At 65.3% G+C, this 27,252-nt stretch overlaps 2 protein-coding genes across 3 annotated transcripts in view; one reads left to right on the plus strand and one right to left on the minus strand.

Annotated features, from left to right (window-relative positions):
- Positions 1-9,364: 9,364 nt before the first annotated feature.
- On the plus strand, positions 9,365-15,373 carry HIC1 (HIC ZBTB transcriptional repressor 1). 2 transcript variants are annotated; one of them, XM_059717482.1, is made up of 3 exons: positions 9,370-9,440; positions 10,017-10,343; positions 11,242-15,373. In XM_059717482.1, the coding sequence occupies exons 2-3, from the start codon at positions 10,298-10,300 to the stop codon at positions 13,164-13,166; spliced, it is 1,971 nt and encodes a 656-aa protein (XP_059573465.1). In that variant the 5' UTR covers positions 9,370-9,440; positions 10,017-10,297; the 3' UTR covers positions 13,167-15,373. The 2 variants fall into 2 exon arrangements, with proteins under 2 accessions (XP_059573466.1, XP_059573465.1); XM_059717483.1 differs by lacking the exon at positions 10,017-10,343 and having other exon boundaries at positions 9,365-9,440.
- A 552-nt stretch (positions 15,374-15,925) lies between these two features.
- SMG6 (SMG6 nonsense mediated mRNA decay factor) overlaps positions 15,926-27,252 on the minus strand; it is a 111,569-nt gene continuing 100,242 nt past the window's right edge. Inside the window, exons 16-19 of the mRNA XM_059717576.1 lie at positions 25,321-25,474; positions 20,813-21,024; positions 20,512-20,593; positions 15,926-18,472 (exon numbers count right to left, since the gene is read on the minus strand). Of these exons, the coding sequence (XP_059573559.1) occupies positions 18,342-18,472; positions 20,512-20,593; positions 20,813-21,024; positions 25,321-25,474 (579 nt within the window). The 3' untranslated portion in view covers positions 15,926-18,341. The remainder of the gene's footprint in view (positions 18,473-20,511; positions 20,594-20,812; positions 21,025-25,320; positions 25,475-27,252) is intronic.

A 27,252-nucleotide genomic window follows, 5' to 3' on the forward strand; every position in this document is an offset into this window, starting at 1 on the left:
CACTGAGGCAAAGAACTCGTTGAGGAGTTCAGCCTTGTCCCCACTGTCTGTCACCAATTGTTTCTGCCCATTTAGCAGGGGTCCTATTCCTCCCTGGGCCTTCCTTTTACTCCCAATATATCTAAAAAACAATTTCTTGTTGTCCTTTACTTGGGTTGCCATCCTCAGCTCCATGGTAGCTTTGGCCCGCCTAACTGCCTCCCTACAAGCACGAGCAGAGGAGGTATATTCGTCTTTAGTGATCTCACCCTGTTTCCACTTTTTATGTGCTCCCCTTTTGGCCCTTAGGCTGCCCTGGATTTCTCTGGTCAGCCATGGAAGCCTCCTGGCCCCTTGCCCTCTTTTGCCTCGCTCGGGGATCGTCTTGCTTTGTGCCCAAAGGATCGTTTCCTTAAGGCACAGCCACCCTTCTTGGGCACCCATCCCATCAAAACTCCTACTCTGCAGTGCTTCCTTGACTAATCGCCTGAGTGCAATGAGATCAGCTTTCCTAAAGTCTAGCACTTTCACCCTACTAGTTACCTTACCCACTCGCCGTCTTATGTTGAATTCTATCATAAGGTGATCACTGTCTCCCAGATAGCTACCGATTTGGAGGTCCCCTATCATGTCATCTCCCGTTGCCAATACCAGATCCAGTATGGCATTCCCCCTAGTGGGACCATGCACCTCCTGTGTCAGGTGGAGGTCCTGTACACAAGTTAGAAACCTGCGTGAGCGATGGGACCTTGCTGTCTGCGTCTCCCAGCAGATGTCCGGGTAGTTTAGGTCCCCCATGACTACCGCCTCTTTAGCTTTTATGGTCTCCGAGAGTTGCCTCAGTAGCCCCGCATCTATTTCTTCCCCTTGGTGTGGGGGTCTGTAGCAGACCCCTACCACCAAATCCCTTTCTCCTTGCCCCCCATGTAGCCTAACCCACAATCCTTCTACTTCCTCAGCCTCGGATTCTGTCTTGATGAGGGTTGATGTATATTGCTCACTGACATAAAGTGCATGGAGGATGCCTGCCACAGATTTGAGGAGCATCTAAAGCCCCAAACCCATGGGCCTGAGGAAGAGAATACTTGTCTGGTGGTAGAGCCAGATGAACTTGAACGATTGAGCTCTGCTCAGTGGAAACTTGGAATTTGGCTACCTGGTTTTGCCCAAGAGAATTTGGGGCTGATTTGGTCCTTGAAAGAAACAAAAATTAAGTTAAAGAAAGCCTCAGGGCAGGGCAGGGCAGGGCAGGGTGACTCCATTCCGGGTGCAGCAGATCAGTTCCTGCCTGTATTGCCCTCACAACACGCCCGCAAAGTTTTGCTCTGTCTCTATCTCTGCTTCTCTCGGCAGGATGAGGCCGGTGCAGGGGCTTCTGGCTCTCTGCCACTTCCCACATCCAGCCTATGTGGCACCAGGTCTGGGGAGTAAGGTGCTGCAGCATGCCTGCCTGGCATCGGGCTGGGAAGCACCCATCAGCGTTGCCTCCCCCACTTCTCCACACTGCCCCCAAGCAGGTCACTTTAATGCTTTTCTCACTTGCTCCTATGCTGTGGATGCGGCCCTGTGTCATCAACCGCGTCCTCCAAGGAGCCGCAGTCGGTCCAGCCGTGTGCACCACAGCTCAGCTGTCTCCCTACCTCCACGGGACCCTGGCTTAGGTGGCACCGCCATTGTGGTGGTCACTGCCTTTCATCAGCAACCGCCTGGTGGGGCAGCTTGGAGCAGGAGGGCAGCAGGCAGCGCAGCGCCGACGCCACTGGAGCAGCTTTTCAAACAACACCTTTCCTTCCGCTGTCCCGGCCTCCCGAACCCCCCCGCAGCGCACCTGCAGCCAGGGCACGGTCATCCTTGACCCCGGGTGCATTAGACCCGTTTCTTTGCCCACATTGCCCTTACAAACTTGCCCACGAAGTTTCCCAGTCCCAATTTTTGTTCCTCACGGGATTCTTGGGAAATGCCCCGAGTCCCCACTCCTGACATACAAATGACCCCGCTCTCCCACTGCACCAGGGAGGGTAACGGGCACCCCGCACCCCGTTCCCTGGTCTTCCCATGCTGCTTTTCCCCAGCGAGCAGTAGTGAGCTCCCTTTTCCCACGGGGCTTCAGGGCGGGTTGTGCGTGGGGAGCGAGGACAGGTTCGCGTGTGGATAGCCGCACGTGTGGCTACGGGCAGCGAGCTTTGAGGACTGGAGGTGCCTCTGCCCTGGGGCACCATGGTTGGTAGCGGGGTGCTGTTCCTGTCGCAGGGTTGGGGCACCCACCACACTCCAGCGCTTGCTCAGGGATCAGGCACACACTGCAGGGCCGGAGCAGCTCCATTTGGGCCGCGTGGGTGCAGGGTCACAGCACAGTATTACCTGAATCCCCAGGCCTGTGCTGGAAGCCATTCTGCCCTGGGAGCGGCTCCCTGGGACGCTGTCGCTCGGTAGGCCGCTGCGGCCCGTCTACCCAGGGGGCCTGCGAGGGAGCGTGGTCCCGAACCCCCCGTGACTCAGGTCGGGGGGATCTGGCTGGCCGGGGTGGCGGTGGCTCCACACCTGCTGCAGAGACTTGAGGGGCGAGTAGCTGAGTCACGGTCCTCGTCTCAGCCCTGCGGTGCCGCAGTTTCCTTGCAGGTCCGCCCTGCCTTGCCCAAACCTCCCTCTGCTTTCCTCTCAGCATGCTCCCACCTGCGACTTGCCAGTGAACCAGGGGGAGCGCAGCCCCGAGACAACTAGCGACCCACGGGAAGCCTGGGCTCCCCTTTGCACCCCCAGTACAAGACCTGTGGGGCGTGTGGCTGAGAAGCTGGTCGGGATCGGTCTGTCTGGGGAGAGGGGAGGTTGCAGCAGGCGCGGCGGTGGGCAGCTGGTGGGTGGGCAGCCTGGAGCCGAGGCAGCAGGAGCTGCCCCCAATACGGCTGCTGCGGCCCCGCTGGCTCCCTGGCAGGATTGCTCCCGCTCGGGCAGGCTTCCAGGGAACCAGGATGCCAAGGGCAATTTCTCTGCTCAGTGCTAAAGCTGCGTTGCCTGGCCGGTGTTAGGTCAGGGACCGCGCTGGAGCACAACGTGGGTCCTTCCCCAGCCCCGAGTTGTGACTGCCTGAGCAAGGGCACGTGACACCGGCCTCAGCGCCTAAGCATTTCTGAGGGGCCTTCATGCAGCTCAGGACTGGGACCCCACCGAGCCACCACCGGGACCTGCCCTGGGTGCAGCTGAAGCGGGGGCAGCTGCTCGACTTCCTCCTCAGCTAGACTCAGCGATGGGAACAGGCTCAGGACTGCTGCCAGGGGCCTTCACCTGCTGCTGGTGCTCCAGGAGTCCACTCAGCGCTGGCCCCACCACAGCCTCTGGGAAAAGAAAATACGTCCCGCCGGCCTCTTCCTCAGCCCCGCCGGGCTCCGCTCTCGCCATGACTCTCCTTGGGGTCTCCTTCCTGTTAAGAGAGACCCCCCGCCCGAGTGTCTCAGAGGCTCCGCTGCAATGCCCAGACCACGCGCCTAGCTCCAGGCTGGCAGGGGCAGCCTCAGGGGCCGAGGCATCGCCGCCCCATGCAGCTCTCTCTCAGGTCCGCACCCCTCCTGTGCCTCAGCCCCATCCTGGCGCCGTCTCCTTTCCAATCCAGCGCTCAGTGAAGGCTCCCGTCAACTCTAAACAGCTTCTCACAGTAGCTTCCTCTCCGGTCCGCACCTCAACAGGCGCAGCACCGCCCGCCCCGCTTCCGCCTCCGTGTGAGCACCTTCTCCAAGGACACGTTTCACCCCGGGCAGCAGAGCCCAGCTCAGGGCAAGGCACTGGACTCGCTTCGTTCTTGCCCCAATTGCCCTTAAACTTGCCCTCAAAGTTTGTCTGTCCCGACTGCTGGCCCTGAATGGAGTCTCGCGAAGACGCCCCCCAAGTCCCCACACCTGACATGCAGAGGATACCCTGCGGACTCCGGTGCCAGAGGGGAGGCTGCAGGCCACGTCCCTGGCTTCACAGGCAGTGGCTCAAGCTGGTGTTACTGGAATTTGTGAGTCAGGCCCGAGGAAGTACCCCCGACTCTCGCTGCTGCCAGACCGCGCCTGTCAGAGGGTTACGTCTCTGGGGCCTGCCGAGAACAGCTGCCCTTCTGTGCCGAGTCCAGCACAGCATCACGCCAGAGGCATGCACACAGCGCTCTCCTGCCAGGCCCCGCTTTCTTCCGTGCTCTGCTGTTCTCCCGCTATGAAATACAGGTTACTCTGACAGCATGCATCTGCTTGCTCTTTGTATCTGGAAAGCAGCCCCAGTGCTCACACTCCCAGCTCCTGCTCCCTTACACTCAGATGCTGTTTCCGATTCACCGGCCAGCTGGCCCCTTCCGAACCTCGCAAATATTAACACGTGCCTCTCCCCAGCTCCTGCTGCAGGGTGCAAGGTGGAGAGAGCTTCGCACCAGCCCACGTCCGCTCCCCAATGGAGCTCGCAAAGCTGGTGCCTGCAGCTCAGGTGTCAGGCGCTTTGCCTGGTTGCCCAGGTTGCCCAGGGGTCATGCTGTCCCTGCCCATCGTGCCCGTGCACAGCGCGGATGGGGACGTGGCTCTGTGTGTGCAGCTGTGGCCGGAGGAAGGCATGGACCTGGCAGGCATCTTCAGGAGAAACCTCCGCGCTCCAGGGCATTGTTCACTGTGCCGGAAAGCAGCGCGCACGTTGTCAGCGAGGCATTAACAGCTCCCCACCGCCTGCCAGGGAAAACCTCCGTGTGGCACAGGCAGCCACCACAGGCGATGTGGCAGGCGGTGACCGGGGCCAAGGCCCAGGCCGCAGGGAACGGGCCGTGTTCGTGCAGCAGCCATGTGGGACGCAGGCAGGGAACAGAGCTGGAAAATCGGCCCTGGCTCCAAGCAGGCCGTTCCCGGGGAGGTGGCCCAGCGTGGGGAGCGGGCCCCGGCCAACGGAGGGCCAGGCCTGCACATGGCACATGGGGCCGGCTCGCGCGCTGGCGTGGCACAGCAGCGCCGGGAACGCCGGGGAGGAGCTGCCACCAGGGGCTGCAGCCTCATTCCGCAGTGACGGATGCAGCGCGGCTGGCCAGAGCGCCGCCTAATTGAACACATGTGTGGGCTTTGGGGAGAGGCTGATCTCGGAAACGGGGCCCTTTGGAGACCAGGGGGCTGTATCCTGTCCAAAAGCCCAGGTCCCACATGGAGCCAGGCATGCGAGCGCGATCCAAACCGCAGCTGGGTTTGAACCGCGGCTCCCAGCATCTGGGCTCATTTGCTACACCGTGATTGATCGCGGGGAGGGGGCACAGACGGGAGAAGCTCCAGCTCAGACCTCCCAAAAGAGCCAATGACTTAACCAGAGCTGTTTCCAATCTGCTCAGCACATTGAGGCGAAAATGCCCCCTTCCTGCACGCTCCCGGTCACAGACACTCCTCTGGCCGGCAACCTCCCAAGCCCCTAGCGCGGGCGGGCAGCACGGCCTGATGGACAGGGCATGGCCCTGGGGGGTCAGGGCCTCTGGGTCCCTCCCCAGCACTGCCACTGCATCTTTCTCTCCCACCCACTGTAGAAAGCCCTTGGAGAGCTGTGGTCCCGTGAGGGCCGAGGGGTGTGTGCGGAGCGGGTATAGGACCCCTGATCCTCGTCCTCCGTCCTGGTACACACTGCCAGCCCCAGGTTGAGAAGGCCCCGAGCTCTCACTGTGGCTTCGCTCTGCGCTCAGGCCTGGGGTCACTGTCCTTGGCCGGGAAGGACTGTGCCAGGCTGTGGGTGCCTGCACAGAGGCCTCCTGCTCATGGCAGGGCTGCAGCCCCCACCCAGGAGCCCCAGACTAGCAGCTGGGGTGCAGCACTCCAGGCCCACTGTCCCAGGGCCCTATGGAGACCTACTGTGGCCACCTTCCAGCCCAGTGCGGGGCCACAAACGCATGGGCTGGGGGCGAACGCCAGGCCCTGCTGTGCTCAGGCGGGAGAAGCCTGTGTCCAGGGCTGTTGTGTACTTGTCCCAGCCTTGCCTGCTACCTGCAGGGCTCCAGACCGGCCGGTGCTCAGCCCCTTCTCTCCACTGACAGCTGAGAAAGAGAAGTGGGAAACGGGCAAGAAACGGGAAGATCCCACCAGCCCCCTGACTTCCACTCGCCTGTTCGATCCCCAAGTCACTGGCTCTGGGTAGGGAAGCTGCGTGTCACTCTTGGGGAGGGGGGGGGGGGGCAGGCACGGTCCCCCCTTTGCCACCGGGAGAAGCTGTCTCCGAGCTGGTTTTTGGGCTGATTTGTGCAGTGCGGCCCCATAAATTCCCCCGACAGAGCCCGGGGGAGCCGTTCCTCCCAGCCGCAGCCAGGACCTGCTGCCAGAACCTGAACTCTTTCCAGCCATTAATTGAACAGTCGGAGAAAAGAGAGAGAAAAAGGAGTGCCCGGGGAGCTGGGATTAGACCTGGGCTTGGTAAGGACCAGGTCACGCACTCTCTCCGCTCATGGGATCCAATGGGTACCCCAAGGGGGCTGGCTGCCATTCATCTCCAAGCCTACCAGGCTTCGCGGAAGCAGATGCCACCTTCCCAGGGCCACGGGTCCATGGGCCAAGTTGCAGGATGCCAGCCCCACAGTCAGGGACATCCAACTTGTGGAAGGGGTTGCGCACCAGCTGAGACAGCCTGTGCCCAGCGCCTAGCCGGAGTCGAGGGCACAGGCGCATCATTCCTTACCCTGCAGAGCCGCATGCTCAGCCCTGTCACAGGGCACACAGAGTGCGGGATGTGGGGCTGCACTGGCTCCGCACCAGCAAGCATCAGGCTGCAATGGGCGACCCCTGTGCCGCCCGCATGGCCCAGGTCAGTGTGCGGCAGGCTCCAGGCACAGGCTGCCAGAGCATGCAGATGGGATGCTTAGAGCCTGGCCTCCACTCTGTGCATGCATGCACATGCACGCTGTCGCAACACGATGCTCCGCTGCCCAGTACACACGGACATTCAAGCCCACCAAGGTACTTGCCCACACAGATGCCAGCTCTGGTGTGTGACAGAACAGCCAGGTGTCCATGCCTGTAACTCATGGGAGCAGGTCAGAGACCACAGCTCCACGGAGCCACAGAGGTGCCTGGCTGTGGAGAGCCCCGGCAGGCGAGGGTGCCCCCAAGGTCAGGCTAGCAATCCCGTGCCCTTCCTTCGCGGGCAAGCCGTGAGCTGCTTTGACGTCAGCCAGCCCGAGTGCCAGGGTCCTGCTCTCCAATTACCCATGGGAGCAGGGCAGGCGGGGGCTGGGCCTGCCCTGCAATTTCCAGCCGCGCACAGCGCCTGGGACACGCCGCACTAGGGAACCCATAGCAGATTACAGGGCAGAGTAAAACCCAAATCTAAACAGGCCCACGGCCTGCGGTTCACCCCAAGCCCCGACAGACAAGCTGGGCAGAGCAGGCCGCCGGCAGCGCGGATGAAAGTCGCTCACCTCCCAGGCCAGGCTGAAACCTGCACGTGTCGGGGGCAATGCTGGCGTGTGCGTGCAGGTGCGAGTGAACACCCGTGGAGCAGGGCAAGCCTGTGCCACTGTCTGCGTGCTCAGGGGAGTGCGGCAGGAGGCGCCGGCGGGGAGCAAGCCGATGGCTGTGTATCCAGCTTGCCCACACCTCCTCTTGGCCCTGCCAGGAGCAGCCTCCCTCCACACAGCGGTGGGTGGGGCTGTGTGCGGGGCACAGAGGGGCACAGCGAGGAGCAGAGCACGTCCCACCAGCCCTGCAGGGCTCTGGTTGCATAAAATGTGCTGGGCCGTGAGAAAGGAGAAGTGAAAGTGAGAAACATGAGGCTGCTCCCCCGGGCCCAGCTGGCCAGCAAGCTGCCTCCGCCCCAGGAGATGGCCCTGGGCCTCTGCCCAGCAGCCACCCACCCGGGAGTGCAGGAAGTGGAGGGAAGGCCTGGCACCAGCTTCCCTCTTGGAGCGAACCTTGCTGCGTGGCAGAGGCAGGCTCTGGCGATTGGCATCCGCTTTGCAGGGCACTGGGACGGTGCCCAAGGGGCGAATGGGGTGCTGTGCTCCATCCCAGCTGCCCCTCAGCTCCCCATCCCAGCTCCCCTTGTCCTGAGCCCCCCAGCGTGTCCCAGGGTGCACTCGCGCCCTCCTCGCTGCCCCCACACAGCCAGCCCGCAGCTCCAGAGCAGACCCTCAGAGGGAGGGAAACCCCTGCCACAGGTCACCTCTGGGGCAGCTCAGGCCTCAAGGCAGCTACAGAGGAAAGAGACCCCTGGCTCCCCAGCTGCCCGGCACCCTGCCCTGCCCAGCCGGGCCAGCAAACCGCAAGTGCACCTGCTGCTGGGCCTGGGAAGCCGCGGAGGGCAGAGAAGAGCCCCGCTGGAGAAGGGACTTTTGGGGGCGACTCACCGGCGCTGCCTGCCCCGGCGTCTGCGGTACAGCCCGAGCAGCCGGAGGCGCCGCGGCGGAGGCCCCTTTCATGCAAAGCACCTGAAACAGGCAAAGCAGCCCCGTGATTAATTGTCCTGGCTGCAGAGGCTGAGCACGTGGCAGAGGCGGCGGATGCCCCGGGGCAGCGGTGGGGAGGCAGGACACGGCGCTTGCAGTGGGGCGGCCCTGAACCGCGGGGGGAGCGGCAGGTGGTGGCCCCGGCGCGGGCGGGGGAGTGGACAAGCAGGCTGGGCAGGCGGCAATCGGCGTCTCGGCCGCGCCTGGCGGGGTGCTGGGGCCGGCCCTGGGTCCCCTCAGCCTCTGTGCCCAGCACCGCCTGCCCGGCCCGTCCTCGCCCGGAGCTGCGCGGTCTGGAGCTGGGCCCGGCAGCAGGCAGCGCCGCCACCCAGAAGTGGCCCCGGGAAGCGGGGAGGGCGCCCGGTACCTGCCCGTGCTGCCAGCGCCGCCGCCCGAGAGCCCGGGCCCGCCCAGTCTCGGCTCGCGGGGTCTCCTGTTCCCCGGCCGGCGCTGGAGGGGGCGGCCCCCGCACGTGTCTGCTCGGCCCCGCCGCCCCGCCCGGGGCACGCAGAACCCGCGACTCCTCGAGCCTGGCGGGGACGACGCCCGGGCCGGGCCGGGCCGGGCCGGGCAGCGCGGGGGCCCGATCCCCACCCGCACCCGCACCCCGGCCCAGCGGCTTCGGGGCACGGGCTCCGTCCCTCGCGCCTCCGCGCCCGGGCACCGCCCGCCCCGACCCGCGGCCCGGCCTCCGGCTCCATTGGGCCGCGGCGCTGACGCGGTGTCTGCCCCCGGCCCCCGCCCCAAATCCACAGCTCTCCGTTTCAAGGCGACCTGGGAACCGGCCGCGGGCTGTCCCGTCCCGTCCCGTCCCGTCCCGTCCTGTCGGCCCGCACGGGGGTCCCGCCGCCTCGCCATCACCTACATGAGCGCGGCGGCGCCCGCCCGCCCCGTCGCCAGCTCCGTCCCCAGCGGGGGTCGGCGGGAGAAGCCCCGGGCGGAGAGGCCGCAGCCGGCCGGGAGCGCTGGTCTCCCGGGGCAGGGCCCGCACGTCCCGCCCGCACCTCACCTGGGCCCGGCCGGCCCGGAGGGAAGGAGCCAGGTGAGTCCGCGCCGCCGCCCCGGGGCCCGCGGGCCTCGCACCTCGACGGGCGGGCGGGCGGGCGGGCGGCGGGCTGTCCCCGCGCTGCGAGGCGCTGCCTGCGCTCCGGGCCGGGCCGGGCGGAGGCGGCGGCGGCCGCTAGATGGCGGCGTCCGTGCAGGAGAGCGGCCCGGGCGGCGACCGGCTCCCGGCTCCCGGGGCAGGACCCGCGCGGCGACTCCGCGACGCTCTCGGTCACGGCGGCCCGGGGCGCGGGCTCGGACGTCGGGGCCCGTCGGGGCCGCCAGAGCCAGCCCCAGTGCGGCGCGTGCCGCTCCCTGCCGCCCGCGGGGAGGGAGCCCGGCCCGGCTCGGCCCGGCTCGGCTCGGCTCTCACCTGGGCTGGCCCGGGCGAGGGCGGAGGCGAAGGGCGCGATCCCGGCCGGGCGGGCGGGCGGGGCGGGGCGGGGCGGGGCCGGGGTCCTCGGGGAGGTGCCGGGGGCTCCGCTCCGCCCAGCCCCGCCGGCCCGGCCCGGCCCGGCCCGGCCCAGCCCCGCCCGGCAGGGGAGGAGGAAATCAGCTGCAGTCCCTTTAACAGGGCTGGCGCGGCGCGGAGTTCAGGCCGGGGTCAGGGGGAGTTCGCGCCCGGGCTTCCCCTTCGCGCCTCGCCCGCGCCGCGGCACATGGGGCCCCGCGCCCGGCCGCGCCGCCACCCGCCGCCACCCGCGCCCGGCCCCGGCGCCGGCCCCGGCCCCCGCGAGCTCGCAGGGCGGCAGCGCCTCGGCGGCGGAGCCCGCGGGGCTGGCATGGGGCGGCGGCGCCGGGCGGCCGCGGGGCGCGGGCGGCGCGGGCCCCGGCGCTGAGCGCGCCCCGGCGGACATGCGAGGACACCGGGAGCTCGGCTGGCCGGCGGCGGAGAGCCCAGGTAGCGAGCGCGGGGCCGCGGCGGGGCGCGGCGCGGGGGCAAGGACGGGCCGGGCCGGGCCGGGGCCGCCCCGGGCGCGGACGGACGGACGGGACGGGATGGGATGGGACGGGACGGGACGGGAAAGCCCCGCGCGGGAAGCGGTGGCGGGCAACCGGGTGCCGCCCTCGCCCCTTGCCCCGTGCGCGGCCGGCCCGGCCCGGCCCGGCCCGGCTCCGCGCACTCAGCCCTGCGCGCCGCCTCCTCCCCGCGCCTTCCTCTTCGCCCCGGGACTGCGCCAGCCCCGGCCCCGGCCCCGGCCCCGAGCTCACCCGCCCCGCGGCTTCGGGGACAGGCAAGTCCCGGCGCCGCCGCCCCAGCCCAGGCTCCCCCGGGCCGCCCGGGGACCCGCCGGGCCCGGAGCAGGCCAGAGCCGGCCGGGCAGGGGGCTCCGCCTCGCCGCGACCCGGGCAGGCGCGGGCCGAAGTGTGGCCGGGGCGGGGGGCGGCGGGCCGGGGCCGGGGCCGGGGCCGGGGCAGGTGCGGCGGGCGCGGCTCAGGTGGGCGCGGGGCTGGCGGCGGCGCTGGAGGCGCGGGGAGTGATGTCACCGCCCCCGGTGCCTCCGGGGGCTTCACCCCCCCACCCGCCCCGGCGGGGAGACAGGGCCAGGATATAAGCGGTGGCACCAGCGCGCCGCAGTCAGTGCGGGGCCGGCTCCCTCCCGGCGCGGCTCCCGCCCGCCCGAGCGCACGCACCTCCGGGCCCGGGCTGGAGGCTGCGAGGCGGCACCCGCTCGCCCAGCGCCGGCAGCCGGCGCTCCGCGCTCGTCGGGCAGTGAGGCCGCGCCGGGCGGCAGCGCCAGACGTCGGGGCCGGGGCCGGGTGCGACGGCAGAGCCCTGACGCCCGCTTGTGTTGCAGGTGGCGGGGCGCCGAGCGCGATGCTGGACGCCATGGAGGTGCCGAGCCACGCGAGGCAGCTGCTGCTGCAGCTCAACACGCAGCGCACCAAGGGCTTCCTGTGCGACGTGATCATCGTGGTGCAGAACGCGCTGTTCCGGGCGCACAAGAACATCCTGGCGGCCAGCAGCGCCTACCTCAAGGCGCTGGTGGTGCACGACAACCTCATCAACCTGGACCATGAGATGGTGAGCCCGGGCGTCTTCCGCCTGGTGCTGGACTTCATCTACACCGGCCGCCTGGGTGAGGGTGAGCCGGGCGGCGAGCCCAGCCTGGGGGCCGTGCTGGCCGCCGCCAGCTACCTGCAGGTGCCCGACCTGGTGGCTCTGTGCAAGAAGCGGCTGAAGCGCAGCGGCAAGTACTGCCACCTGCGCGGGGGTGGCTATGGGCCCTGCGGCAAGCTGGGCCGGGGGCTGCGGACCTCCACGCCCGTCATCCAGGCCTGCTACGGCGGCACCCCTCGGCCCGTGCCCCTGGACCTGCCGCCCACTGAGCCGGGCGTGCCCCTCAACACCCAGTGCGGGGAGCTCTACGCCTCGGTCGGCCCCCGGCACCCGCACGGCTTGTGCCCGCCCGAGCGGGCTTGCTCGCCCCCCTGCGGCCTTGACCTGTCCAAGAAGAGCCCTGCCGGGCCCACTGCCCCACTGCTGCCCACCGACCGGCTGCACCCCAGCGAGGCACGTGAGCCCTCGCTGCCGCCCCGGCATGACAGCCCCCCAGGCAGTGCTGCCCTCCTGGCTGCCCACGGCAATGCCTACCAGGAGACCTCGCCAGGCGGCGACCCCCCTGACCACTTCCGTGGCAGCCCGCCCAGCGCCGAGCCCCCTGGGAGAGCTGAGGGCCGTGAGCTGCTCTACCGCTGGATGAAGCATGAGCCTCTGAGCAGCTACCTGGATGAGTGCGAGGCTGACAAGGAGGCCGAGCGGGAGGACAAGGGTGAGGGCTCACCGGCACCTGCCCCGACCCGCTATGCCAGTGTGGAGAGCCATGACTTGGAGCCTGATCCCAGCACCAGCGAGGAGACGGGCAGCAGTGAAGGCCCCTCTCCCACCGACCCGCTGGACCGCTACTGTGGCCACCTGGCCTATGAACCCGAGAGCCTGGGCGACAACCTGTACGTGTGCATCCCCTGTGGCAAGGGCTTCCCCAGCTCGGAGCAGCTCAATGCCCACGTGGAGGCCCATACCGAGGAGGAGCTGTACCACAAGGCAGGTGCCGAGCCGCCCGGGCCCTTCTTGGACAAGAGCAGCCCTGGCCTGGGCGACATCTTGCGGCCCTACCGCTGCGCCTCCTGCGATAAGGCCTACAAGGACCCGGCCACGCTGCGGCAGCACGAGAAGACCCACTGGCTGACGCGCCCCTACCCCTGCACCATCTGTGGCAAGAAATTCACACAGCGTGGCACCATGACACGCCACATGCGCAGCCACCTGGGCCTCAAGCCCTTCGCCTGCGATGCCTGCGGCATGCGCTTCACCCGCCAGTACCGCCTCACGGAGCACATGCGCATCCACTCGGGCGAGAAACCCTATGAGTGCCAGGTGTGCGGCGGGAAGTTCGCGCAGCAACGCAACCTCATCAGCCACATGAAGATGCACACGGCCGGGCCCGACGGCAAGCCCAAGCTGGAGCTGCCCGACAGCCTCTATGCCATGGCCCGCCTGCCGCCCGACCAGCTGGGCCTTCAGCCGGACAAGGTGGCGGAGCTGCTCTCCCACACCCACTTCCTCAGCGATCCCAAGGCCATGGAGAGCCTCTATCCACTGGCCAAGTTTACGGCCGAGCACCTAGGGCTGAGCCAGGACAAGGCGGCTGAGGTGCTGGGCCAGGCCCCGCACCTTCACCTTGATGCTGCCCGGACCATAGATCGCTACTCGCCCACCTAGCGGCTGCCCGCACCCGTGCCCTGTGCCCGCCGGAGCCGCAGAGGCCGCTGGCTGGGCCTCTCCGCACCACTGCCCCTCCCCAGATGGGTCCCCCCTCTGGGGCCTTTTGGGGGTGACAGCCATAGTGGGGGCTGTGATCGCCTGGCAGCTGGTTCCTAGGAGCTGGAGGGACCTACCGGATGGCACTGGACGTGCAGAGCAGCAGGTGGATGGTGGGAGCAGCCCCCACCAGTCTGACCCCTTCTCCATCGCGGTGGTTGCCCTGAGTGGGTGCTGGAACCGGTGACTGGGCAGAAGCCTGCCACCTACCTCGGGAGCCCAGCGCCCGTCTCCTGGAGCTCCTGCCCTGAGCCATGCCCCTGCTGAGAACGAGCCCTGCTGTGCCCACTGCATTCGTCCCCTCTGTCCTGCCCAGGGGAGACCCCCAAGCAGCCGGGCCCCTGGGCGGCGGCAGGCAGGGGTGCCCGGAGATCTGGGGATTCTGCTGCTGCAGCTACAGGTCCCCATTTCTCTGTGAGAATGACCTCCCCGGGTCACGGGAGGGAGGGCCCTGCCCACGGCAGCAGTTGTCTTGCTGCTGGATTTCCCCTCTGGGCATCAGGACTGGGACTCGCAGGGTCTGTGCTGGAAGCACCGCACCCCAGAGCCAGCAGACCCCAGGCCTGACCACCTCACCAACTTCTCTGCCAGCCTGTGCGCTCTGCCTGGGAGCCAGAGGACAGTGGGGTTAGCTATGTCCCCAGCCCTTCCTTGCACCCACGGCCCCTCCAGGCCACTCACCAAAGATCCTCTCTCTGTAGCCCTACGGCTCACCTGCCCCCAGAAACCAAAGCACTCACCAGGGTGGGGAGAAGGAGAGGCCCCATCGCTGCCTGCACTCAGGGACAACCCCTGGGCCCTGCTGACCCAGGCCGGGCCTGGCAGCCTCAGAGAAGCGCTGTGGGGGCAATGCCCAAGTCACCTGCCCCAGAGGGAGCTTTTCTGCAGCCCCTGACCCTGCATCCGCGGCAGGGCCCGTCCCCAGACTGAGCCCCTGGGAACCCCCAGCAGTTCTTCATGGTGGGGCATTTGGCCCACGGCGACTCGCTGCTGCTGGGGGCATGGGGGAGCTGGGCAAGGCAGGAAGCTCCTGCTTACAATCCCTTACTGGACTTCAAGGCGCTGGGCTCCTTTCTTCCCCGTCCCCGGCTGGGCTGCCGAGAGAGCTGTGCCCAGCCATTGCTGCCGTGCACGAGCTGTCCGTGTCCTGAGCGTTGGCAGGGGAATCCGTGCTGCGGGCTATGGTCAGTCAGACAGGGCCAGGCTTGCCCAGGCACTACTGGAAGGGTCCGTCCCTGTGGAGGGCAGGAGCGGGGTGGCACAGGGCATCGGGCTCAGCCTTCTCCCCTCACCCGTGGAGCTGCCCTGGGCCGGGGCTGTGACAAAGACAAAGCAATCTCGTTTGTCAGCTACTTCCATGCGGGAGGGACGAGCACTGGGCAGGAGAGGGCAGGCAGACGGTGCCTCTGCTCTCCGGCCGGCTTGGGTCGGCCACTCCAGGGGCAACGGCACGAGGGGGGCACGCAGCCAGCGCCCCCGTACAGCAGTGCAGCTGGCTGTCCCCAGGCTGAGCCGTGCTGTCTTCACGGCGGTAGCTCCCCTGTGCCCCGGGGAGAGTGGGGCGCAGCTGGAAGGGGCTCCCCGGCTTGGGCCCCACCTCGTGCCTTCTCGGCTCTGCCACCCCAGGGCTCCCCACCCCACCCCTGCCTAGCTGGGGGTGAATGTGAAGCTTCTTTCCTTCCCTGACGCTCTTTTCCCCTTTGCACGCGAGGCCCTGAGGCGGCCGTGCTGACCCCAGTCTGCAACCAACTGTGCCTTTGCTGAGCTGGCTGCCCCCCCAGCCCAGGCCCCAGCCCCAGGCGGCTCGGGGCGCGAACGCACGGGCACCTGGTGTCTGGGCCTGGGGCTCCGGCTGGGGGTGCTGCTTCCAGGTTCTCCGGTTTGGCTGCACCAGGGACCAGGCCCGGCTGGTCCAGGAGTGACCGCAGGGCTGGGGGCAGCGTTGGACATTCTTGCCCCCATGCCCGCTGGCCAAGCAGCTGCTGGAGCCAAAGTGCAGGAGGGGTCTTGTGCCCCCCCCCACCCCTTGTATATTGTCCTGGTTTGTACTGGGGCCTGTGCCCCCTTTTCTATATCCCAAAGCAGTGAGCAATAAAGACATTAACAGAGCAGGCCTCAGCTCCTTCTGTCGGTGGCATGGGCCTGGGGGAGGGAACAGAGGGGCTCCAGAGGCCTTGCAGAGGTCAGGGGTTGGCAAGATGGACCCCAGAGCTGGGTTTGTGGCTGCTCTGGCAGACCCAGGCTGGGAAAGGGCTGATGCTGGGGCTGTAATGTGACTGGCCAGACAAGGGCCCTGGGAGGGAGAGGTGGGGGGCAAAAGCTGCCATAGACGTGGCGGCTGCTTTCCAGCACTGGTAGTGCGTGGGGAAGGCGGCGCCTGCAGCGTTTCCCTCCCAGCCGGGAGGCCGGACTCACCAGGCAGCGGGAGAGGAATGGCTGCAGCTCCGTTTTGGCCCGGGCAGTGGGGCCCAGCCTGGCGCTGGAGCGGGTTGGACTGGGCGGCCCCAGCAGCTTTGTCTGGTCTCGTGGTCTGTAGGTGCTGTCCCGGGACCCCTCAGTGTGGTGAATGGACGTGGACAGTTTCTTTGATCTCCTTCCCCCAGTAGACGCAGGAGCAGGGACTGACCACGACGGGACAAGACGAGGCAGAGCACAGGGAGTGTTTGGTAGCAAAATTTATTAAAACCTCTAAACAAAACAGCACAAGACATCACCAGCGCCCCCCTCCCCCCCCCCGGGTCTGATGCTCTGCACGCAGCCAGCAGCACAGGCACAGCTCAGCCCCGTGCGAAGGAGCTGGACGCCTGCTGCCAGAGCCACTACCCACGGCTGGTGTCAGGGCGCCCTTCCCTAGCTGCAAACACGAGGTCGGGGGAGCAGCAATTGCATGCCCAGTCCCTGTCTCCAGGGAAGAGTCCAGGCCCAGGGGCCAGCAGTGTCCAGAGGCAGCCCCTGCTCAGAGCTGGTCCTGCCCTGCCAAGCCTAGGGGGCCTTGGCTTTCTTTCTATGGTGCAGGCTGTTCCTTGAGTCCTCTTGCAAGGCCATCCTGTACGGCTGCAGCCGCCTGGGGAGAAGGGATCCATGCTGCAGCTCTGGGTTTGCAGGCCTGTGCAGCTGTGTTGGGCCGGCATGTCCCAGGCAGAACCCCTGGCAAGGTCCTTGTGGTGGAAGTCCAGCTGCCTGGCCATCAGCGGCCTCGCAGGCCTTGGTCTCCAGGGTCTGAGCTGGGCAGGATCCTGGCCGTGGTCCAGAATCGAGTGCCCTTTGATGCACCGCTGATGTGCGCTGTCCGCGCTCCCCAGCAGATGCCGCGGCCTCCAAGCAGCTGTCACTCAGGAGCCCAAAGCCTGAGGGCTCGTTGCCCGACCACGGGGCCCCTCTCTGCCTGGACTAGTCAGCCCCTGGGGTGGGCTTGGGGACAGGAAGTCGGGTGAAGCGGAGGCCAGGACTCCTCCAAAGCAAGCGGCTGAGCAAGCAGAGCCCCTCCCACCCTGCCAGGGCACCTTATGTGCCACAGATCCAGGTCCCATCCCTGGCCCCAGGCAGCACTGGCAGATGAAGCAGACAAGCCCCTTGCCCAGCAGAGCAGCATCAGGGGCTCCTCCCCACTACCCTCAGCAGTGCCCTGCTCAAGCCGGTTTAGCCCCAGCCCAGAGTGGCAAGAAGAGCTGCTCTCAGGCCTGCTGCTGCCTCTCCCAGAGGCCCCTGTGCTTGAGAGCAGAGAAAGGGAAGCACTGGGAGGGCAGCTCAGGCCCCAAGGGTCCAGACTGGCTGCTTCCATAGTGCTGGGGCATGCCGGGGCTGGGCCAGGGAGTGCTACGTGACCGCTGCGGAGGGCAGCCAGGGGCTGAAGCCCCTCGCAATGTCTGTGCCTGCAGTGTGCTCCAGCTTGGAGATGAACCACCTGCGGGGAAGCTCCTGCCCTATGAGGGGGTCTGGGGTGCAGGACCCACATGCTGGGAAACCTTCAGGGTGGCAGAGAGACAGCATTGGTGCCAGACCCCCCATGCAAGGCAACAAGGCCCCCTGAGCAGCAGCCACATCGCACACGGCTGGACAGTCCGTTAACTGTTCCCTGCTGGACACAGGGGTCTTCCCCAGGGAAACAGAGCATCCCACGTGGCTTGACCCCACCCTCGGGGTCCATGAGGCAGCAGCTAGTGACCCCACCATGATGCCCACGACACTACGGCCTAACGTCAGTCGGAGCCGACTGTCCGAGTGCCCAAAGGGGTGGCAGAGGGGTCTGGGACAGGGAGCAGGAGTGTGTCTGGCATGGGGGGGGGGACACAGCAGAGGGGCAGAAACAGCTGCAGGGTGGTGGTGCCTCAGTGATGATGCTGCTCGGCAGACTGGGGGCAGAGGGCCCTAAAGCCCCGGTGCTCCAGGGCTCGCAGGGGCAAGGGCATCTCCCGAGGGAGAGAGGAGCCCCACGCTCATCAGCTCCAGGCAGACTCCGCTGCCAGGAAGAAGGGCAGCCTATGGGCTGGCCCAGGCCCAACCCTGTCCTGCCCCGGGGTGACTGGGACCCAAAGGAAAGGGCAGCGCTGCGAGGAAGCAGAAGCAGCAAGGCGGTGAGATGGCGATGCCGGCAGCCAGGGAGAGCCTGACCCCACAGACCAGGGTCTTCTTTAGCACGGGCTGCCCCAGCCTGTCCGCAGGGTCCTGCTCTTTAGGAGGGGCTAGGACAACAGGTCACTCTTGCCCCTGGGTAAGCACCAGGGGAACACGGGCCTCTGCTGTGAACTCGCTGCCCTCAAGGAAACCGTCAGGAGCCAGAGGCTGCGAGACTGACCCCAGAGCTCACCCTAAAGTCTTCTGGGACACAGCTCCTACTTGCTTGGCTTCACCTGAGCCTCCTCAGTGCTCCAGCCTCTGTACGAACCATCGGCAGCAACGACCTTCCCAGCGCGCCTGCCCCACGGCAGCCCGGCCATGCCAGGGGGTGAAGACGTGGCATTTATTGTTCACGGGTGGGCGGGTGGCAGGCGACATGTCGCAAAGCCTGCCTCAAACGCTGCGGACCCACGGGCCACGCGCTGCGGTACTCACTCGGCCTCTCCTGCCCGCACACGCTCAACCCTCCTGGGCCCACTTCAGGAAGGTGGGAATGTCCCGCACGGGCACGTTGCGGGTCAGCGCCTTGACCCGCAGGTTCCGGTCATCCGTCAGCAGCACCACCTCTCTCAGCAGGCGGATTGGGTCATCTGGAATGGAGATGGGGAGGTTTGGGGGGTCAGGGCTGAGGTGCCAGTGCCTGTGGCAGAGTGGAGAGGCAGACAGGCTTGCTGGCACAGCTCCAAGCCAAAGCGCTGTCACCTGCCCTCTGCTCCACAGCACTGGGGCCCCCTCCTGTGCAACCTCCCACGCCCCTGTGCTGGTGATCTCCCCCCGTGGGCATGTGCTGGACCCAGGGATTGTGCTGCTGGAGCCTTGAAAGGGCTCTGGGCTTTGCTGAGTACACGCACACAACATGGGCAGCCAGGTGTGCACAACCCCTGGCTGGGTCATCTGACCCCAGTACTCATTCCTGCCCCGGCATGGGGTCAGACTTGATGATCTAATAGGTCCCTTCCGACCCTAGCATCTATGAAACACGGGCAACCCCTCTCACCCGACCAAGGCTGCCTCTCCAGGCTCTTGCTCATGAGAAGCCCCCAGGGTCAGCTCTGCCGGAGCCTCATGGCTTCTGCACAAAGCTCCTTCCAGTCAGACTGGGAGAAGCCCTCAGTCAGGCTGGGCTGGGGAGGGGCCCTTGCACACCAGACCTGTCCAGCTGTGTGTCCCCTGCCCTGCCCTGGCCCAGAAGCACCTTTGTGAGGGGCCCTGGTCACCAGCCAAGAGGGGAGGCATGTAGGGCAGGCGCAGGAGGTGCCTCGGGGGCCAGGACACGGTTTTGACTTGAGCTCTCCCAGGACGTGGCTGCTTTGCTCCCTGCGCTCTCACGGTGAGATCCAAACCCTGCCCTGAATTTAAGTGGTTTTGGACAGGCCGCGACCGCTGGCTTGGCGGACTCAGCTCAGACAGACAGAACGAGCTGCACCCTGAGGAACAGCCCGCATGCCCCTGCCCCTGGAGGAGCCGCCCTGCACCCTGGGGCGGGAGCAAGGGCTCCATGTGCAGAGTGGGGGAAGCATATGGGGCATGTGTAAGCAGCTGGGCCCTGTGACCAGAGCTGTTCCTATGAGCACAGGAAACACAGCGCCTCCGTGCCAGGACTTGGATGGAAAAAACAGAGGCCATGGGAGCCTAACTTGGGCCAGGGATCTGCTGCGCTGGGGCGGGGAGGAGGAAGGGAGGGGATGACTGTGGGGAGCGTGGCTGGGATCTGCTGAGCTGGGGGGGAAGTAGGGAGAGCGCGGCCGGGATCTGCTGAGCTGGAAAGGCGGGCTGTGGGGAGCGCGGCCGGGATCTGCTGGGCTGGGAGGGACGGGCCATGGGCCATGGGCCAGGCCCTGCTGGGAGCCGGCTTGGAGGTTCTGTGTGGACACTCTCCGAGCCGCGTAATGATAAACATCCTCTGCTGAGCTCGGTGACGCGGCAGCTTGTTACAAACCAGAGGCCGTCAGCTTGTCAGGCCCATCCGCCATAATCCGCGACTCCAGAGCTCGGCCCCGTCCGCACATAAACACTGGTGACGGCCGCTCTGCGCCTCTGACAAGTTAAGCTACTAAGAATTTGTGCTAACAAACGGGGCTTGATGCAAACCCAGCCCAGCAGCCCCTGCAAACTGCTCATGGAGGGTCTGGCCACTACAAGCCTCTCGCGGGGGGGGGGGGCGGGCAATCGCCTGCCCTGGTGAGTAGGGGCAGACAGCCCTGCCCTCCTTCCAGTCACCTCCATTGTGACTAGACGCTCAGTCAAGCACTGACTCTACTTGAGCTGTGGTGCACTTGGTGCTGTACAGCCTGAACAAGGCGCTCCGTCCAGCTTCTGGTGCAAGCAGATAGCTAGAGATGACAGCTGGGCACGGGGTAGGCAGAGCTAAAGAAGGGCCCAGGCCAGGCAGATGACAGCCGCCGGCCTGTTACCAAGGGCTCTGCAGGCACCGCAGCAGACGGGTACTCTAAGGAGGGGGCGGAGGTGCTTCGTGGGTGTATGCCCCAGGGTAAGGTGCAGCACAGGGGAAGCAGGGAGGGGCATGGCTGAAGATCGACCAGGCAGGTGACAGACCATGAAGGGCCCTGAAAGCAAACACCAGCAGCTTGCATTCAACATGACGGAGGGGGAGCCCAGGCCCCCGTACCTTTTTTAGCTGGCATGAAGTCCTTGGCCTTGTCATTGCAGTAATGGAGGCAGCAGGACAGGATCAGGTCATCGTTGTTGCCCTGGGAGGAAGGACGATATTCCCACATCAGGATGCAGAGGTGCAGCGCCCCTTCCATGCTCACCCCATGCCCCGGGCTACCAGAGCCACCCCCTCGCGCTCAGTGGGGACCAAGGCCACGTCACCAGGGGAGCCCTTCCCGCTCAGCCCGAGCACAGCTGAGCTGGGGGGCTCTGGCTCCGTCCGATGCATGCTCCGGGGTCGGCCCAGGGCCTCTTACCTGCTGGCCAGTGGTGTCTTCACTGCGGAAGGAGATGGACTCGAGCTCATTGCCGCGGCTGGTAAGGGCCCTCATGCAGCTGTCGCGGCTCTCAAAGCGCCCCTCCAGGAACTCGATGGACTTCCTGGCTCGCTCTTGCAGCTGGCGGGCGTAGCCCCCAGCACGGTGCTCCGTCTCTGAGCCCTTGGCTAGGCCGTCCAGCTCGTTGATCACTGTCACACGTAAAGGGCACAGGGCACAGTCAGCACGAGACAGGGGAGCTGCCTGCTGCTCGCAATGGGGGCCCTGCGGCTGAGGCCTCAGGTGAGGAGCAAGCCTGTGTCAGCACGTGGGAAGAGGAGGAGAGTGGTGCTGCCCCCACCCCACCCAGAGCCTGCCTGGCCAGGCCAGGCCAGGCCATGAGCAATCCCGTGTCTCACTGCGATGCATGTACAGGACCTAGCACAACGGGACTCTGCCCGCTGCGAGGTCCTAAGGCACCACTGCGGTGCACACAGTAATGAGACATCAGAGAGTCAGAGAGAAGGGCTGCAAGGGACCTCCAACCCCCTGCCTGAGGCAGGATCAGTCCTGTGCAGACCATCCCAGACAGGCGATAATCTAAACTCCACACAAGACCATGGTCAACTCTGACACAACGCAGACAACACCCGAACCTGCCACAGGGAAAGCGGGGAGACCACGGCAGCCAGCGTCCCGCTTCTATAAAGGTTAAGATACACTCAAGAGATCCTAGGTAGAGGCCATGCCCCACACCAAAACCAGACAGTCTGTACCCATCTGGCCACGGGTTAAAATTCCTTCCTGACTCTAAATACAGAGATCGGTCAGACCCTGAGTGGAGAGACAAGACCAGGGACCTCTGGCTTTGGTCCCAGCAGAAGCATTGGTGCAGCCCCGTCAAAATCCCAGCCTGGGCTACAGCAACCAGTGCCTCTGAACGAGACTAAAAACCACCCTGACATGTTGCTGCCAGGGGGGGCAACCAGCAAAGCCCCGAAGCCTGGGAAATTCCCATGGTAGAACACAGGCCTGGCTCTGCCTAGATCATCCCTGACCAGTGCCTGCCCAGCCTCTTCTTGCGCACCTCCAGAGATGGAGAGTCCACAGCTTTCCTGCCATCTTTTCCACGGCCTTGCCGTTCTACCAGCGAAGCAGCTTTCCCTGATATGCAGTCTAAACCTCCTCTGCCGCAACCTCTAGCCACTGGTCCACGTCCTCTATGCAGCGAGAAAGAAAAGGTGCTTTCCCTCTTCTTTATAGCGCCCTTCAGGTATTTGAAGACTGCTACATATCCCCTCTTAAATGCTTTTTCCAGAAGCACAAGCTTCTTGCTTCAGCTAAAACTCACCGAGTTGCCCCATTCCTACCACAACCAAAGCCTGGGGCAGGGGTGAGAGAAAGCGCCAGACTTTGGTGAGGGACTGCAATGTCTCTTGGACTGGGCAGGCTGGGCCACCTAGCCTCATCTCCTAGTCCCAGGCTCCAAGGGCTGATTCCTGACCCCCCCAGGATGACTGACCGCTATAGCCATCTACCATGCAGCCTGCAGCTCTCCTGAGGCTATTGCCACCACTGCAGCCACTGGTCCTGGCCTCCGACTTGCTGCAGCTTGAGAGAAGCCCATCCTTGCGCACCGCTCTCCAGGAAGGCCTGGCACATGAAGTGAGGTCTGCAGCAGCCAGTGCCTGCAGGACTGGCTGGGGCATGGAGGAGCAGCAACACGCACCCCCTGCACAGCTCTCCTTACTGAGGTAGGCTGCTCAGTGGTCTCCCTGCCTTGCGCCTCACCACGGCCGGGACAGCACGCTCCTCTCAGGCCCCAAAGACAGGCCCGGCCCAGGATCAGGCTGACTCCCAGGCCTGCTTCCTGCACTGCTAGACTGGGGATTTGCTGCTCCTGAAAGTTGGGCTGGGGCCACCACCACCTGCACGAGACACCCAGGAGAGCCCCACAGAGCACCTGTCCTCAAGGCACTCCCTGCTGCCAGGAGGAACAAGTGTGAGTGAGTGAGGTCTTTGTACAAGTGCTCACATGCATGTGCAACAGCCCACTTACACATGTGTGCCAGTGTGCCTGGGGCCTGTGTGAGAGTGAGTCCCTGTGCACAGCATGTGTTTGAGCTGTGGCTTGATTTCTGGAGATTCTTTCCAAGCTCCAAGCCAAGCCCTGAGTTCAAGTGGGAAATATGCATTCCTCAGGGGCTTGGGGAGAGAGCTCGGGGTCTGAGGCCTCTCCCTGGTGCTGTGAATCACTGAGCAGGGAGCCCGTGTGACCATTCAGTTCTGTGGCGAGCCTGGCACTGGCTGCCTGGGTACGTGGGCGAAGCTGCATGGAGCTGCTCTGCTCGTCTGGCTCCGGCCCCAGCGCTCCAGTGCTGCCATGTGCATACAATGCAGGGCTGGGATTCGGGGGGAGCACTGCTAAGACAGAACATCAAACAGGAAAAGCTGGTATTCCCTCCCGAAATCGGCCTTCCTGCTTCCAAACCAAACAGGCTTCAAAGGGGAGGCTTGTTTGTGCTTCTGCACTAGGCCTGGCTTCTCCACGGCAGGGTCAGGCCCAAGGAGCATGGAGCAGGTTAAAGAGCAAGAGAAAGAAACCAAAGGGAAAGCTGCACACTTAACCCCTTGCTGCACCTCGGGAAGCAGCACGCAGGAGGGGAGCCCTGGGCACCGGGCAGGGGGTCCGTGGGGGACACTCTCCACCCAGCCCTATGCTTGCAATGAGTTCACAGGGGAAGACAATTCTGCTACGGCTTCTGTGCTCTGGACTGAGGAGGGGAGGCACTCCCCCTCCAGCGTGCTCTGAGCGTAGACTGGCTGCTGGTCTTGTGGCTTTGCTCAGCCTGAGTCAGGGCAGCACTGGCCAATCGCAGTCTCGTGGAGCTCAGAGCCGCTGCAGGGGGCCAGTGGCTCCTCTGACGGGGCGGGTGACACAGCATGGGTGAGCGAGCGTCCACTGACCTGCACCAGAGTAGCCAGGAAGGCAGGCTGCCCTGCAGGGCGCATACCAAAATTCCCAGGTGCTATGAACGGGGCTGTCATCCCTCCGGGCTCGGCAACCTCTGCCAGGCTGACAGCCCCTCCCTGGTGTTCCCAAGGTGGAGAGGCCCAGCTGAAGCACCTACAGGGTTCCCAATCTGAGTCGGGGCCAGCTGCCCCCACTTTTCTGGGTCTCCCCAGCCAGCAATCCTTGTCCTATTACTGAGTGTGTGCACCAGCCCACCAGGGTGGAGCAGCGCAGGCAGGAGGGCGCCGCAGCTTCAAGACAGCACGAGGGCTCTGCAGCACCTTCTAGGGACAGCAGTGCTGCCTCCGACGCCCCTCCTGCCCTGTGCCCCAGCCTCCCAGGGACTTGGCCTGCTGAGCACGACCAGGAGAGAAGCCTGCCCTGCAGGGCCTACAGCACAGGGGTCAGGCTAGGCTCCTCCTGGCAGCCCATTTCCAAGCACGCTACACTAACAGTTCTCATGCTCATCTCTGCCATGAGTTGGTGTCAAACAGTCCCACCCCCAGAGCATGTGCCCACACAGCAGCGCGGGGAACAACACCTGCTGCTCACACACCGGAAGAGCTGGGGCTCCGAGGGCCATGGAGGCAGCAGCACAGGCAGCCCACTCTGTGCTCTGGACCTGAGGCACCTCCCCTGCTCCTGCTCCAGGATACCTCCTTTGTGTCTGAAAGGATAACTTGGGCTGCAGGCTGGCGCTGGGGGTTCAGTCCCTTTGGGCTCCAGCTACCCAGTCCCAGCGTGACACCAGCCAGGAGAACGTTACCTCGAACTCAGTGCGTGGTTTGATGATCAGAGCAAAGGCATCTGAGCAAATCCTCCCGCCACCCCGGGAGACCACCCAGCAGCAAGGCTGCTATCTGCCAGGGCGAGTGTTTACCAATAACGGGAACCAGCTTGCTGCTTTGCTGCGAGCTTTATAAGGATAAAATAAAGGGCTGGGCCAGTGCAGTGTCAGGCGCTGGGACGCGGGCTGGCCATCGCTCCGTGTCTAAGCCCTGGCTCAGCAGGGATAAGCTCCCTGCTTCGACTGTTTAACAATTCCCCCACCCTGCTCCCTCCCAAATTCCCTCTAAATCCTGCTTAACACCCGCTTGCCTCCCACACCCGATGCCCCTGGCACCCCACATGCATTAAAGGGGGGGAACAAGAGCTCGCACTGGGTGGGGACCAGGCAGTAAGGGAGATAAGCAACATGGACCAGAGGAGGCCTGTGTGAGACCCACTGCAGGGCAGCACCGGGGGAAAGGGCAGGTACCCATAGAGGAGGCTCCTGGGGCCAGGAGGGCCCCCAGCATGAGCATCGGCACGGAGATGAGTTCATCCCCAAAGTAGCTGCTGGTGGGCCAGCAGCCTGGCCTGAGGCTAGCCATGACAACCAGTGACAGCGGGGTCTGGATGGGCCCAGGCTGTGCTGCAGCAGGATGTGCCCGCAGCAGATCAGTGAGGCTCCTGTGGGAGCGGGGTCAGGGAGAATGCGCCTGGCCAGACTCACCGATCAGGGGCACCACCAGGATGAACTTCCTGCACTCCAGCAGCCGCGCCAGGCTGCTCAGGTGGTCGATGAACCCGTTGGTGTCTGGCACCAGGAAGATGGGCCGGATCTCCAGCTCCATCTGCCTCATCTGACTCTGATCCTTCAGCACAGCCTGCAAGAGCCCAGAGAGAAGAGGAGCAAGTTAGGAAGGAGCTGGGCCAGGCCCAGGGAACCCCTGACCAGAGCAGCTGGGAGACCCCGATGGGAACTCACAGCAAGGGGGACTCTGGCCCAGAAGCTGTTTGACCCTCCAGCAGAGCCCCACGGCACTGCATGCATCAGGTATGCAGCTGCCACCCCGGGAGGGCGTGAAGAACACCCTCGTGCAGAGGCATACCGAGCACTGGGCAGCATTTGGGATACGGCCCTGTATCCTGGCACGCCAGTGTCCACACTAGAGGGGCTACGTGGCTGCAGCAGAGTTGTAGCAGGGCTGCTGGCCTAGGGAAAGTGCACAAGCAGCTCGGATAGGCAGGACCTTCATGCCAGGGAAGCAGTGCCACGGGACAGCTCTGATAGCCAACACCAGCGGGCAGCTGCTGCTGTTACCCCTCCCTGTACGTGTGGCCATGAGAGCACGGGGCTGCTGCTCCCACAGACACCCATGAGGAAGTGCCTGGCTCTGCCAAGCTCCGATGACTGAGGGCCCCTCTGGCTGGGCAGCAAGCTGCTAGCAGCAGCCCCACTTGCCCTCACAAATGGCAAAAAGGCTCAGCGACATGGCTCTCACTTCCTGCCCAGGCCCAGGCCCGGGCCCCATGTCCCATTAGAGAGCAGCCCCAGTGAAGCCAGAATACAAGCTGTGCCCAAGACCCCTCAGGCGCCGGACGGGTTTGTGCTCCCAGGCCCACGTGCAAGGGCAATGCCCTGTGTGTGCGGCCTTGCGGGTATGGCCCCTGGAAGGCGCCCCGGACCCCGCAGTCCCCTCGTGGGTGGCATCTGCCCTCCTGGCTCTCACAGCTCATACCCGTCAGATTCCTGGCAGCTGCGAGCGACGCCTGTGCCGGTCGTCACGTCCCATTCCGCTCCCCGGGCCGCCCGGTGAGAGAAGGACACAGGATGCGCAGGGAGCGAAAGAGCGAGGTCGGCGGGGAGCGTGCCAAGTCCCCTCTCGCAGCTCCAGGACGCGCGGGGAGCCAGAGGGAAACTCGCCTCTGCAGAGTTCAGAGGCCGGCAGCGAGATTTATTTTTGTTTGTGTGAGTAAAAGGCTGCAGAAGCCTCTGGCCAAGGGGGTATGGGGGGAGGGGAGTGGCCTGTGATTCATGCAGCCTCTCGCTGGCCTTTCGCCAGAGACGAAAGAGCGCGGGTGCGCAACTGGGAGCTGCGACCACATTAACTCTTCCGCCGGTGCCGCAGGGATGGGAGCTGCACCCCGTCGGGGGAAAGCAGCAGGCACTCGGACTCCTGGGTCCCATTCCCAGCTCCGGCCAGCCTGGCGTGCAATCCTGAGAGATCACTTCCTGTCCCCATGGCTCAAGCACGGTAATGACCCATCCCCGTCTCCTGGGAGCTGGGAGGCCGGCCACGTGCAAAGGCCCTGGAAATCACATGGGACGGGATGACATTAGAGCAGCACAGCTGCTTCTCCCAGGGACAGGGCTGATGCCTGCAGGGAGCCAGGCTCTGGCCTGCATTCCTGGAGCAAGGGGAACGAGCGCGTGCTCCACCGCCAGCAGCAGAGAAGCCGGAAGCTCCCGTGTGCCGTGGGGAGCACAGACAAGAGGGCTGCTGAGGCCAGGCAGCACAGGGAGTGCTCGGCTTCTTCTGGACTGGTGGCAGCTCCTTTGGCTGGTGACAGCTCTGAGCTCAGGTGCTTCTGACCACGTCCAAGTCCCAAATTTCTGCCCAAGTCCGCCAGACCCCTGGGGATATCCTGCAGCGGTTGCCTG

The sequence above is a fragment of the Alligator mississippiensis genome, chromosome 14, assembly GCF_030867095.1.
Source record: "Alligator mississippiensis isolate rAllMis1 chromosome 14, rAllMis1, whole genome shotgun sequence".
Taxonomy (NCBI): domain Eukaryota; kingdom Metazoa; phylum Chordata; order Crocodylia; family Alligatoridae; genus Alligator; species Alligator mississippiensis.